Genomic DNA, 14,904 nt, shown 5'->3' on the forward strand with positions numbered 1-14,904 from the left:
TGAAGATTATGAGACATTTTCCATCTAAAAGGGAATATATGAACATCCCAGCAGTCTGCATCCTAATGACAACAGACATTGTACAGTAAGTGATGTTTTATTATGTTTGTTGGCTCTCATGTAGTTAAAGTTAAAGTTAAAGTACCAATGATTGTCACACACACACTAGGTGTGGCGAGATTATTCTCTGCATTTGACCCATCACCCTTGATCACCCCCTGGGAGGTGAGGGGAGCAGTGGGCAGCAGCGGTGGCCGCGCCCGGGAATCATTTTGGTGATTTAACCCCCAATTCCAACCCTTGATGCTGAGTGCCAAGCAGGGAGGTAATGGGTCCCATTTTTATAGTCTTTGGTATGACTCGGCCGGGGTTTGAACTCACAACCTACCGATCTCAGGGCGGACACTCTAACCACTAGGCCACTGAGTAGGTAGTCTGCAGTGAGCAGTAAACAGTGATGAAGAAAAAAAACAAAAAACGTTGTGATACATTTTTTAAATTAATGCCCAGCGTATGCTTAAAATGATCAAAATATGTACATATTAAATGTTATTATAAATGTGCTTGTTACTACATTACATATATATTTACATCCCTAATGGGGCTTTTGGATGTTTTTAAGGGCTTTCTAAGCAGAATCAAACGGCTCCCATAGGTTCCATTGTAAGCAGGCTTTTGATCAAATTGATTTAATATTTAGAATGGGAAAAAAAATAACATCCATCGTCATGTCTTTCATAATGATTGTGAACGATCCAAAAAAAGGTGCAGTTCCCTTTGGTTAAGATGCAGATAAGTGACAGCATGCAAATGGAGCGTTGATGGCGGTTTTTGAATGTTTTTTTTAATAGACTCCCCATTTCCTGCATTGTTAGCCGACTTGTACTATACTACTTGGACTTTTTCAAAAGAGAAAGACAAGTGTGTTCTTGTCTCACATAAGGTTTGAGGATGATTTAATTTGATCTTTTCTCAACTTTTCAATACACATGTCACTACTTTTCACACAACTTGCGGTTCTCTCAACAGGAAATGAATATTACATAAAATAATTTTACAGCTGTGCGAGCCATGAATGGACCAAGTAATTGTCCCAGAAAGACTCTTAACCTCTAAGCTTAGTGGCCTCTTCTCTCTGAGCACATCCTCTTGCTCTTGATCACTTGTTAGGCACCGTTTCGGTCTCATGATTAAAGTTAAAAAGTTAAAGTACCAATGATTGTCACACACACACTAGGAGGGGCGAAATAATTCTCTGCATTTGACCCATCACCCTTGATCACCCCCTGGGAGGTGAAGGCAGCAGTGTGCAGCAGCGGTGGCCGCGCCCGGGAATAATTTTTGGTGATTTAACCCCCAATTCCAACCCTTGATGCTGAGTGCCAAGCAGGGAGGCATCAAAATGTGAAAATCCTGATCGAGATGACTATTTAAAAATACATGGTAATAGAACCAGGACATTCATGGATCACACACCTGTTGTGAATTTTACCTTGTTATAGAACACGTTGTGGAAAGAGTACTGAAACATTCCACATTTGGACATTTATATTTTGTCTGTTGTTGTTTAAGTGCCACACACACTACACTTACAAAACCCTAAACCAGTGAAGTTGGCACGTTGTGTAAATCGTAAATAAAAACAGAATACAATGATTTGCAAATCCTTTTCAACCTATATTCAATTGAATAGACTGCAAAGACAATATATTTAATGTTCAAACTGGAAAACTTAATTATTTTTTTGCAAATATTGCTCATTTGGAATTTGATGCCTGTAACATGTTTTTAAAAAGCTGGCACAAGTGGCAAAAAAGATTGAGAAAGTTGAGGAATGCTCATCAAACACTTATTTGGAACATCCCACAGGTAAACAGGCTAATTGGGAACAGGTGGGTGCCATGAGTGGGTATAAAATCAGCTTCCATGAAATGCTCAATCATTCACAAACAAGGATGAGGCGAGGGTCACCACTATGTGAACAAATGCGTGAGCAAATTGTCGAACAGTTTAAGAACAACACATCTCAAAGAGCTATTGCAAGGAATTTAGGGATTTCACCATCTACGATCCGTAATTTCATCAAAAGGTTCAGATCTGGAGAATCTGGAGAAATCACTGCACGTACCATTGGAATGCCCGTGACTTTCGATCCATCAGGCAGTACTGCATCAAAAACTGACATCAGTGTGTAAAGGATATCACCACATGGGCCCAGGAACACTTCAGAAAACCACGGTCGGTAACTACAGTTCGTCGCTACATCTGTAAGTACAAGTTAAAACTTCACTATGCAAAGCGAAAGCCATTTATCAACAACACCCAGAAACGCCGCCGGCTTCAATGGGCCCGAGCTCATCTAAGATGGACGGATGCAAAGTGTAAAAGTGTTCTGTGGTCTGACGAGTCCAAATTTCAAATGGTTTTTAGAAACTGTGGACGTTGTGTCCTCCGGAACAAAGAGGAAAAGAACCATCCGGATTGTTATTTGCGCAAAGTTCAAAAGCCAGCATCTGTGATGGTATGGGGTTGTATTAGTGCCCAAGGAATGGGTAACTTACACATCTGTGAAGGCGCCATCAATGCTGAAAGGTACATACAGGTTTTGGAGCAACATATGTTGCCATCCAAGCAATGTTACCATGGACGCCCCTGCTTATTTCAGCAAGACAATACCAAGCCACGTGTTACAACAGCGTGACTTCATAGTACAAAAGCGTGAGTACTAGACTGGCCTGCCTGTAGTCCAGACCTGTCTCCCATTGAAAATGTGTGGCGCATTATGAAGCCTAAAATACCACAACGGAGACCCCGGACTGTTGAACAACTTAAGCTGTACATCAAGCAAGAATGGGAAAAAATTCCACCTGAAAAACTTCATAAATTGGTCTCCTCAGTTCTCAAACATTTACTGAGTGTTGTTAAAGGGAAAGGCCATGTAACACAGTGGTAAAAATGACCCTGTGCCAACTTTTTTGCAATGCGTTGCAGCCATTAAATTCTAAGTTAATGATTATTTGCAAAAAAAAAAAAAAAAGTTTCTCTGTTCGAACATTAAATGTCTTGTCTTTGCAGTTTATTCAATTAAATATAAGCTGAAAAGGATTTGCAAATCATTGTATTCTGTTTTTATTTACGAATTACACAACGTGCCAACTTCATTGGTTTTGGGTTTTGTAGATACCTCCAACCTCTGCCCTTCATAGCATCCTTTTACTGATGCACCTACCTGTTCCCCTGTGAAATTCCGGATGAAGGTCAGGTTGGAGGAGTTGATCATCACCACCTGCAAGAAGACGACTCATGTGATGACTCGGCAATTTTTTGTCTCTGCTAAGCAAACACACAAAACAACGCCACAAAATAACCCCGTTTCAAGACGAGCTTAAAATGCCTTTCATTTCCCCTGCCTTCCCCCATTACCATCCTCTGTTCTACCCCTTCAACCCCCCTACCCCCGCTTCTTCCCCCCAAACTAACCCTGCTTGTGGAGAGCGATGGAGGGGGAGGCTGAGAATTCCTTAATAAGACCTAAAATAACAACCACATGGAGACAGCCGGGGGCTTAACACACACACACACACACACACACACACACACACACACACACACACACACACACACACACACACACACACACACACACACACACACACACACACACACACACAACATGCACACACACTTTCAGGAGGATACGGGTTGAGCAAATTGCAGATGTTACAAAGACACACTACAGGCACAAGGAGAGCAAATGAGAATAAACACAAATATTAAACCTTTGTTTTGACCAGTCCCAAAAGGATGTTGGGAGTGACCCTAGTGGTGGGACATGAACACAACCAAGCTCACGACCCCACTCCAGCATCCTAAAAAACACACAGTCGCAGGATGTGCGTACTCTGCATGGTCCGTGTTTGAGAGAGGCCGACGCGGGGTGACGCGGGGTCAGCGCCCTCCACATGCAGAGGAAGCTGTGTGTCATTAGGGAGGACCGACACAGTCAGCCCCGGGGACACGTTCCCACAAGAGCACACAGCCATTAAACACACAGCGCCACATAAAGCGTCTGAGCAGACCGCGCGGACCCACAAATGTCTGTTTGGTACTGTAACCCCCAGGGTACTTTATGGCCTCTCCTGTACATTTCCCCCCCTCTACTTTAACATGCCAGTTTCGTAAATCTTGAATACACTTGACAAGTTCAAGGCTCAGGTTGAAAAGCGGTGAACCACAACCATCCATTGTTGAAAAGAGATTCCTCATGTTGTTGTGATGTTGTGTTGTTGGAAGGTGCCGTGTAACATGCTGAAAAGACTGCGGTAAAATCTGGAAACTGTTCCCTATCTCTTTATTATTGGTGTGTTACCAGAAGCTGGGACACTCAAGTATTTGTGCTCCCTAAAGTCTCATCTACTCATCCATTATTGAGCCTTTTTGACCCTTTAGGCCTCCATACACTGGATTGTGAACAGAACCGAACAAGTCCTAGTCAAAGTGAGTACGATATAAGAATTGTTTTTGTAAAAAGTTTGCTCCCGAGCTTACTTGAACACAAACATTTGTACAATTTAGGGTGCAGTTTTATTGCTTCAGAGTGATAACCCCCGACCCTCCCTGTCACTGCACTCACACTGCCCTGCACTAATTCAGACTTCACAACACTGGATTACTGCAACATTACTGGCTTCATGGATTGTTTTACGTCATTTATATATATAGACGTATCATTTATATATATTGGCGTCACTATAGACCAGGGGTCACTAACACAGGTCGCCCGTAAGGACCAGATGAGTAGCCCGCTGGCCTGTTCTAAAAATAGCTCAAATAGCAGCACTTACCAGTGAGCTGCCTCTATTTTTTAAATTGTATTTATTTACTAGCAAGCTGGTCTCGCTTTGCTCGACATTTTTAATTCTAAGAGAGACAAAACTCAAATAGAATTTGAAAATCCAAGAAAATATTTTAAAGACTTGGTCTTCACTAACTGACAAAGAAACAGATAACAGATTTGGTGTCCAGTTCAAAGTGTGACATGATTTATTTAAACATTTGAGAGTTGACTTTTGTATTTTACATGAGTTATTATTTGTACAAACATGGTGCAAAGTAATTCATGATTTGTTAAAAAATGTTAGTGGCTAGCTAGTTAAAATGGGATATTGTGATTTCACAAGACTGTCTTAGAAGTGATCATTTGAAAATGTTCAATTTGAAAAATGTGCACTTAGAGAAAATATAAAAATAAAGTGTTGCATATTGATATTTATCTGTTTCTATATATATTTATTGTGAGAAATCATTAAGATGATCAGTATTTCCACAAAGATAAATATCATTAATTATTAATAATAACATAGAGTTAAAGGTAAATTGAGCAAATTGGCTATTTCTGGCAATTTATTTAAGTGTGTATCAAACTGGTAGCCCTTCACATTAATCAGTACCCAAGAAGTAGCTCTTGGTTTCAAAAAGGTTGGTGACCCCTGCTATAGACAGTGATTTTAAATTTGACAAACAAGTCAATGGCGTTTTAAAATCGTGTTTTTTTTCATCTTTGTCTTTTAACAAAGGTAAAATCGTTTTTATCTTTTAACCTTTTTGAACAAGTCATGCATGCTTTTATTTCAAGTTGCCTGGACTACTGCAATGCACTTTATGCTGGCATTAGTCAAAAAGCTCTCCCCCGGTTGCAGTTAGTCCAGAACGCGGCAGCACGACTTTTAACAGGGGCCAGGAAACGCGAGCATATAACCCCAATCCTTGAGACTTTGCACTGGCTCCCTGTTCATTTTAGAATTGATTTTAAAATGTTGCTGTTTGCTTTTAAAGCTTTGCATGGACTGGCACCTCATTATATCTCGGACTTCATCCAAATTTACACTCCTGCGCGTGCTCTGAGGTCCGACGGCCAGCTCCAGCTCGTGGTGCCCAAGACCAGACTTAAAACCAGGGGAGCCTTCTCTGTGGTCAGTCCTAAGCTCTAGAACACTCTACCCCTCCATGTTTTCGAACTGCTCCCACAGTGCAGTGTTTTAAGTCTCGTCTTAAGACCCACTTTTATTCTCTGGCTTTTAACACTACGTGAGTTGTGTGGTCCTCTATGTTTTTAAATTTAGATTTTTATGTATTGTTTTAATTGGTTTTACCCTTTAAAATCGTTTTTAATCATATTTATTTTTATATTGTTTTTATATTGGTTGTATACGTATTTATTTTTTGTTTTTATTCAGTCATTGGTGGAGCTAAGGATAATATTTGAATACTGTTTTTAATATTGTTGTGCAGTACTTTGGAAACATTTTTGTTGTTTAAATGTGCTATACAAATAAAGTGGATTGGATTGGATTGATTTTCTTTATTTTGTGTTGTTCAAGGTGGCAAGTATCTTTAACTAGTGGAAGGACCACCAATAATCATTATACCATGTAAACAGACAGTGGACGCTTGTGCATGTAGACTTTGTGCGAGATCAATCATGTATCTATCAATGTGCATGAGCAACTGTGCTTGTACAAGTGAACCAAAACAGGATTTTTGCATGTCAAGGAATGCATGCAGGAAGTTCATGTGCAGTAAAACTAATTTTATTGTGTTTATTTATCATAATTCATTCACTCCACATTCACACTTTGTTGGTGGTAAGCTAGATTTGTAGCTTGACGGACACGTGGCAATCAATTTGTGCCTATTTCCGACCACCACCAAACTTTCATTCACATTCATATACAAGTGTGAACAACACTGGGAGCAAGGTGACTGAAGTGCCTTGCCCAAGGGCACAATGGCAGTGGCTAGGATGGCATAGCTGGATTCATACCAGGAACCTTCAAGTTGCTGGACGACAGCGCTACCATCTGACGCCTAGGTATGTGTACCAAATTCTGTACTTTTATAGGCACTATCTAAAGTGTATTGGTACTACCGGGTACTGGGTCACTTAAAATCAAACGGTAAAATATTTCGATACTTCAGCCAAACTGCCTTCATGTAATTTTTCATGCCAACCAAGCAAGTATGCCTGAGAAATAAACTCTCAAACGTACAGTAAAGCTCCACATTTCCAAAATGCCCTAGCTCCCTACCTATTTACATTGGTTTTGCCATATACATGCTACTGATTGGAATTATACATTTTAAATTGAGATTTCTACACCTCTGAATTTGGTAATGGTAACTATGACTAAGAGGCACGTTACAATCAAACAACTGGTATGTAATAAGTACAATGCTTACAGTACAAACACTTGTTAGGTCGCAACCAGTGTTGTCCCGATACCGGTAAAAAAATTTATTTCGGTATTTTTTAGTACTTTTCTAAATAAAGGGGACCACAAAAAAGATGTTATGATGCCAAAAAATATCAATGTAATCGCAGTAGTATCAACTAGATACGCTCCTGTAGTTGGTATCATTACAGTGGATGTTAGATCCACCAATGGGGTTTGTTTACATTTTGACGCCGGTAAGCTACAGTGTGTAGTGAAGCATGTTTAGCTATTCCTCGTCCTGCAGGGATGATACTTGTAAGAAATGTGCTTTATTTGTTGCCACGGAGGCGAGCGAGGATTAGTGATTTAGAAGTAGCTACAACAATGCAGACTGCGGACAGACTTTGAGTTTGAGTTTGAGTTTATTTCGAACATGCAAGCATACAACATGATACATCACAATTTCCAGTTTCTCTTTTCAACATGTTCGAAAAGGAGTAGGAAGAAGCAGCGCTTATTTAATCCTACCGCTTTTCTTTTACATAACAGTTACTAAAACTTTTGTTCACTTCCTGTTCTCAATTTATTCTCAATATACTCCATAAGTAATCACAATAAAAATAAATAAATAAATAATAATTGGTGAAGTAAGTCATATATCATATGATGAGATAAGTAAGATTATTTTGAGAAACTTTAGCTGCTAGCTAGCCATGTTTTAAAGCACTTCTTCCTGAGGGCGTTTCAGTGTTATAACTTCACCTTTACCGTTAGTTTTTAAGCCAAAATGCGTCCGTTCTCCCTTTTCTGTCTACACACTGTATCTGCTTGTAAGTACTCAGTGATTGTGCGCTGCCGAACATGCTCGTCAACCAGCAATGACACGACGTGACGACTACGGGGGGGGCGGGAGTGTGGGGGACTAGTACTTTTTAGAGGCGGTATAGTACCGAATATGATTCATTAGTATCGCGGTACTTTACTAATACCGGTATACTGTACAACCCTAGTCGCAACAAAAGACTAGATTCAGCTTAATGACAAAGACTACTTCCTGACTAGGCACTAAACCATATTTTATACACTACTGCCCTCTAACATCTTGGAAGTGCAAATGCATGCAAAATCTACTCTATGATACTTGCAAATGAGACTCAGAAGTGTAAGAAATCAAGATAGAACTGGACAGCAGGTATCGTGCTCAGCTCATTGTTAAATATGAAATTAAAGAAATATTGTATTATTATTAGAGATGTCCGATAATATCGGCAGGCCGATATATGCGTTAAAATGTAATATCGGAAATTATCGGTATCGTTTTTTTATTATCGGTATGTTTTTTTGTTTTTGTTTTTTTTTATTAAATCAACATAAAAAACACAAGATACACTTACAATTAGTACACCAACCCAAAAAACCTCCCTCCCCCATTTACACTCATTCACACAAAAGGGTTGTTTCTTTCTGTTATTAATATTCTGGTTCCGACATTATATATCAATATATATCAATACAGTCTGCAAGGGATACAGTCCGTAAGCACACATGATTGTGTGTGCTGCTGGTCCACTAATAGTACTAACCTTTAACAGTTAATTTTACACATTTTCATTAATTACTAGTTTCTATGTAACTGTTTTTATATTGTTTTACTTTCTTTTTTATTCAAGAAAATGTTTTTAATTTATTTATCTTATTTTATTTTATTCATTTTTTTTAAAAGTACCTTATCTTCACCATACCTGGTTGTCCAAATTAGGCATAATAATGTGTTAATTCCACGACTGCATATATCGGTTGATATTGGTATCGGTTGATATCGGTATCGGTAATTAAAGAGTTGGACAATATCGGAATATCGGATATCGGCAAAAAGCCATTATCGGACATCCCTAAGTATTATACAATGATCATTTATTAACACATGAACACACACAAAAGTACTGTAAATTGGTACCAGCAACTGGCACCGTATCAGTTCAAATGTGAAAAGTACCTGAAGTATCCCTAGTCAGTAGTTGAATGAAAAAAAAATCATGTTAATAAAGTAGTGCATTTGTGTTTTTTTTGGTCCCCTGGGGTGTTCGCACATGGGTTCAAAGGTCATTCATGTGCACGGACGCCACTGTGAACGTAACATTGTTTAACTTGCTGCATGCTTTCCTCGACTAAATACTTCCAAAAACACAATAAAGTAATCTACATTTTGCATTACAGCCTCAGTACTCACGTATCCAAAGTTCTGGGCTCCTCTGGGCACTCCGGCTATAAGCTCTGAAAAGTTCCAAAACAGACTTGAATTAGCACGTGTGTGGGAAAGACTTACAATCAAAGGCAGGGCTCGACATAGGTTTGTCGAAGGCTTTCAACAATAAACACTGAGAAGGGAACACACTGATCCGGTACTCATGTGGTGACTGTGATGCAATTAACATATAGAAGCAATCAGGGATACTCCAAGCCTTACTTTCCGGCCCCCCGACTCTTCCCGACAACCAGAAGGTCATAAAAAAGCACTTCCTTGCTCCATTGTCACTTAGAACTTTAAGTTATGACCAGTTCTTGGTTGTGAAGAAGGCTAAGGGACCACAACACATGAGTAACTTTTAAGACTCTCTGGCATGTGTTGTGCAGGAGGGCCTTTGAGGAAGTGTTTAAATACTAGTTCAGTCAGTAAAAATCATCCTAAATGGTGATTAGCAAAGAGGCTCAAACCAATAGAACATGATCAATGGAGGTATTTACATTGGCGACACAGAACTCTCAACAACACAAAACCATTTTTGTGTAAGGTTTTGTAGACGTAATAAATAAAAGCAGCTTCAAGAAAGCAATTTTTGGTATGAAATCCTACTAAATCCTTCAAGAACAGCCTCATTAGCCTTGCGGGGTTTCGGTCCAGAAGAAACTCTAGACCTGAAGAGGTCTGCGGAGTCTGTCACTAATCATTCTAATCAGTCAAAGTGGAGCACAGGAAATCCCGTTATCAGTAATTCCCAAAGATGTGTCCCCTCGGGGTCACGACCCAGACATTCAAGAGACAGTTCTCATTATTGCCTTCGAGTTCAGAGACGGACATTGTCACCCAGCTGTGCACCTGGCTCCCTTTTAGTCCAACGATCAAGCACTTGGACTTTGTGTACTTTAGTGGTCGGTGCTGCATGGGTTTTTGTTTGTGTGATTAATTAATGGGTTTCTCACCTTGTTCCGAATCTCCTGTGAACTCCCCCACTGCCACAGAGTAACCTAGCAAACGATCACATTACAGCATGAGCACAAGATCATTTTGACCTAAAAACATTTAAACATGAAAACTAGGGATGTCCGATAACATCGGCCTGGTCGATATTATCGGCCGATAAATGCGTTAAAAAGTAATATCGGAAATTATCGGTATCGTTTTTTAAATTTTCGGTATCGTTTTTTTATTTATTTTTTTATTTTATTAAATCAACATAAAAAACACAAGATACACTTACAATTAGTGCACCAACACAAAAACACTCCCTCCCCCATTTACACTCATTCACACAAAAGGGTTGTTTCTTTCTGTTATTAATATTGTGGTTCCTACATTATATATCAATATATATCAATACAGTCTGCAAGGGATACAGTCCGTAAGCACACATGATTGTGCGTGCTGCTGGTCCACTAATAGTACTAACCTTTAACAGTTAATTTGACTAATTTTAATTAATTACTAGTTTCTATGTAACTGTTTTTATATTGTTTTACTTTCTTTTTTATTCAAGAAAATGTTTTTAATTTATTTATTTTATTTAATTAATTTTTTTTTAAAGTGCCTTATCTTCACCATACCTGGTTGTCCAAATTAGGCATAATAATGTGTTAATTCCACGACTGCATATATCGGTTGATATCGGTATCGGTTGATATCAGTATCGGTAATTAAAGAGTTGCACAATATCGGATATCGGCAAAAAGCCATTATCGGACATCCCTAATGAAAACACATATTTTTCGTCTTGTTGGTTAGAGACAAAAAATATGTTTCAAAGAATACAACATTCTAGTCTTGGCACTGTAAACAAATGACAAGAAAAGCTTAATTAAACAACAATGACTTTATTTTTTTTTTAAATAAATTAAAACCCATTGGTCATTTTTTAGGGGAATTTTAGCCAATCAGAACAACATCCGCAGACTTGGTCACCACAACAGTAGACATGTTCCATTAAATATAGTTTTTAAATACAAAAGATAAAAAGCAAAAGAGATCAGTTTTTTAAAATGTTCACCCTCGCTGGTTGGAGTTCGCATAGAAAAATATGCTTGGTTGGTAGAGGTGCTCAAAATTGTTTTTGTTATTATTTATTCAGATTGTAAATTGATTCATAATTTTTTTTAAACGATTTAATCTTTTTTTATTTTTTTAAGAACTCATTTTAAAAAATATGTTTTTTTAGGCCATCCCAGTGCTTACTCATCAGCAGCCGCGAGGAGCTTATGTAACCTATAACCTGTTTTGAAAAGGTATTATTGTAAGTTTCATACCAAAAAATATATCACGAGAATTTTTTCGGAACGCGAATCGATTATGAATGGAATCGTCATCCAAGTATCTAAATCAAAACAAATTGAGAGTTTTTGTAAGATTATCATCCTTAGTAATTGTTAATATTCATCCACTTTATTTTTCCCGTGTCAGGGTGCACTTCAGCAAATCAATCAAGTAAATAATTTTAGCTCAGTTTTTTACGCCGAATGTCCTTCTTGACAAAACCGTAGCCAGGAATCAAACACTTGCCATCTGCCATGAAAGGCAGAAACGCTTACCGTTACACCACCACGGATTAACGTTTGTTTGTAAATGCCAAAAATGTCAAAACAACTGAAAACCTTGCAGTATGCATACCAGGCCAGTAGTTAGCAGAATTACTGTGCAAATACCAATCTATAACATGTTATAATATAACTATAACATATTGTGCAAAAGCATTTGCAGAAAATCTAGTTAATCATAAAAATAAATATTTAAGGGCATGAAACAAAATAGACCATTTAATAAAATGTACAAATAGCCAGCCTGAGGAGATAATGACGCACTTTAACGTGATCCAAAACATCTACAATGAACATATAGAATATCGTGCAAAGGTTAGTTTATTCCAGCAATTAGATTTACAAGGTGAAACTAATATATTCATAAGCTTATAAGTTGCAACTCAATATATGTCAAGCCTTCTTTTGATATAATTTTGATCATTACGGTTTACAGCATATGAAAACCTCAAATGGAAAATCTCTGAAAATTTGGGGTTTTTAAAAGCTGCAAACCGTGATCATCAAAATTATAACAAATAAAGTCTTGACGTATCTCTGTTTGTATGTAATGAGTTTACAATAAATCACATTAGTTTCACATTTGAAGTTGAACTGCTGAAATGAATGGACTTTTGCACTATATTCTATGTTTTGGAGTTTCACCTGTACAGTAGTACTTTAGTAATTCGTAATCTGTTTTAAAAAGTCAGTAGAAAATAGAATCATATGAAAACTGGACCACATTTTGCTATAATAAATAATGTAAATCCAATTAATCAGTTCTAAACACCAAAAAATTTTACCACAAAACACCATCTACCACCCACACCGGTGAACATCCAGGGATCAGATATAGCGGACTCATTTAAATACCTGGGTGTTCACCTCAACAATAAACTGGATGTGTACAAGAAGGGTCAAAGTGGCCTACACCTCTTGAGGGGACTGAGGACCTTTGGGGTGTGCGGGTCACTGCTGCGCACCTTTTACGACACGGTGGTGGCTTCTGCGGTGTTCTATGTCGTTGTTTGCTAGGGTGGGGGCAGCACGGTCAGAGACAGGCACAGATTAAATAATAAACTGATTAAGAGAGCTGACTCCGTCCTAGGCTGCCCACTAGACAGCATTGAGGAGGTGGCTGACAGAAGAATGCTGACCAAGTTGACATTCATAATGTCCAATCCCTCTCACAACATGCAGGGGACTGTAGAGGCCCTGAGTAGCTCCTTCAGCATTAGACTGTTACATCCACAGTGCAAGGAGGAGCACTACCGCAGGTCCTTTCTACCCACAGCCATAAGACTTTACAACACACTTATGTGGTTACTGTGATGTTTTTTGTTTTGTGGTGTTTTTTCGTCATGTTAGTGTTTTTTTGCTGTATTTTATCTTCTATCACAGTGGTCCCCAACCTTTTTGTAGCTGCGCTTTGGTCAACGCTTGAAAAATTGTCCCACGGACCAAGGGGGGGAATAGGGTATTTTTTTAATTTTATTTTTAATTTTTTTTATTTTCATAAAGAAATACAATCATGTGTGCTTACGGACTGTATCCCTGCAGACTATATTGATATATAATGTATATATTGTGTTTTTTATGTTGATTTAATAAAAAAATAAAATATATATATATATATATATATATATATATATATTTTTTTTTCAATTTCTTGTGCGGCCCGGTACCAATCGTACCGGTCCGCGGCCCGGTGGTTGGGGACACTGTTCTATCATACATACATACATCTGTACATATTAGTGAGCTATATGTAGTATTTATTACTGTTTTATTGTTTTTCATTACGCTATATTTCTGGTACTGTGTATAAAAACCTGCACTGCAACAATGTAATTTCCCTGTTGTGGGATGAATAAAAGTTTATCCTGTCCTATTATTTATAGCAAAAAATTATAGTTCTACATGCAGTAAATATGAGAAATACATACAAATGATGAATGAAATGTATAAATAAAAATTTAACATCCCTTTTACTAGAGATGTCGATAATATCGGCAGGCCGATATTATCGGCCAATAAATGCTTTGAAATGTAATATCGGAAATTATCGGTATCGTTTTTTTTATTATCGGTATCGTTTTTTGTTTTTTTTGTTTTTATTAAATCAACATAAAAAACACAAGATACACTTACAATTAGTACACCAACCCAAAAAACCTCCCTCCCCCATTCAAACTCATTCACACAAAAGGGTTGTTTCTTTCTGTTATTAATATTCTGGTTCCTACATTATATATCAATATATATCAATACAGTCTGCAAGGGATACAGTCCGTAAGCACACATGATTGTGCGTGCTGCTGGTCCACTATTAGTACTAACTTTTAACAGTTAATTTTTTACTAATTTTCATTAATTACTCGTTTCTATGTAACTGTTTTTATATTATTTTTTACTTTCTTTTTTATTCAAGAAAATGTTTTTAATTTATTTATCTTATTTTTTTTTTTAAAAAGGACCTTATCTTCACCATACCTGGTTGTCCAAATTAGGCATAATAATGTGTTAATTCCACGACTGTATATATCGGTATCGGTTGATATCAGTATCGGTAATTAAGGGTTTGGTTAATATTGGAATATCGGATATCGGCAAAAAGCCATTATCGGACATCCCTAACTTTTACCTTTACTGAAGAAAAGGATATGTCGGAGGGGCGGGAAGAGTTGTGTGGCCGTCACCTTCGTACTGAGCCAGGAGTAATTTCATGGTTTTAAAGGTGTTTCTCACCTTCTTTATCAAAGTGCTGTCACTTGCAACTTTCTTTGGCCCCGCGGTGTCTACCGTTGCAGTCGTATTCAATACAAAAGCAGAGAGACTGACAAATCAACCCACTTGAATACGCAAAATGTTAAGCGAGCAAACTCATTTCTTTGCCACTCGA

General features: G+C 37.9%; 1 protein-coding gene across 1 annotated transcript in view; it reads right to left on the reverse strand.

Moving 5' to 3' along the window:
• itga8 (integrin, alpha 8) overlaps positions 1-14,904 on the reverse strand; it is a 204,019-nt gene that overhangs the window by 134,575 nt on the left and 54,540 nt on the right. The window contains exons 8-10 of the mRNA XM_061954587.2: positions 10,416-10,460; positions 9,445-9,488; positions 3,230-3,286 (exon numbers count right to left, since the gene is read on the reverse strand). Coding sequence (XP_061810571.1) covers positions 3,230-3,286; positions 9,445-9,488; positions 10,416-10,460 — 146 coding nt within the window. The remainder of the gene's footprint in view (positions 1-3,229; positions 3,287-9,444; positions 9,489-10,415; positions 10,461-14,904) is intronic.

This window comes from Nerophis lumbriciformis, linkage group LG04 (assembly GCF_033978685.3).
Source record: "Nerophis lumbriciformis linkage group LG04, RoL_Nlum_v2.1, whole genome shotgun sequence".
NCBI classification, from domain to species: domain Eukaryota; kingdom Metazoa; phylum Chordata; class Actinopteri; order Syngnathiformes; family Syngnathidae; genus Nerophis; species Nerophis lumbriciformis.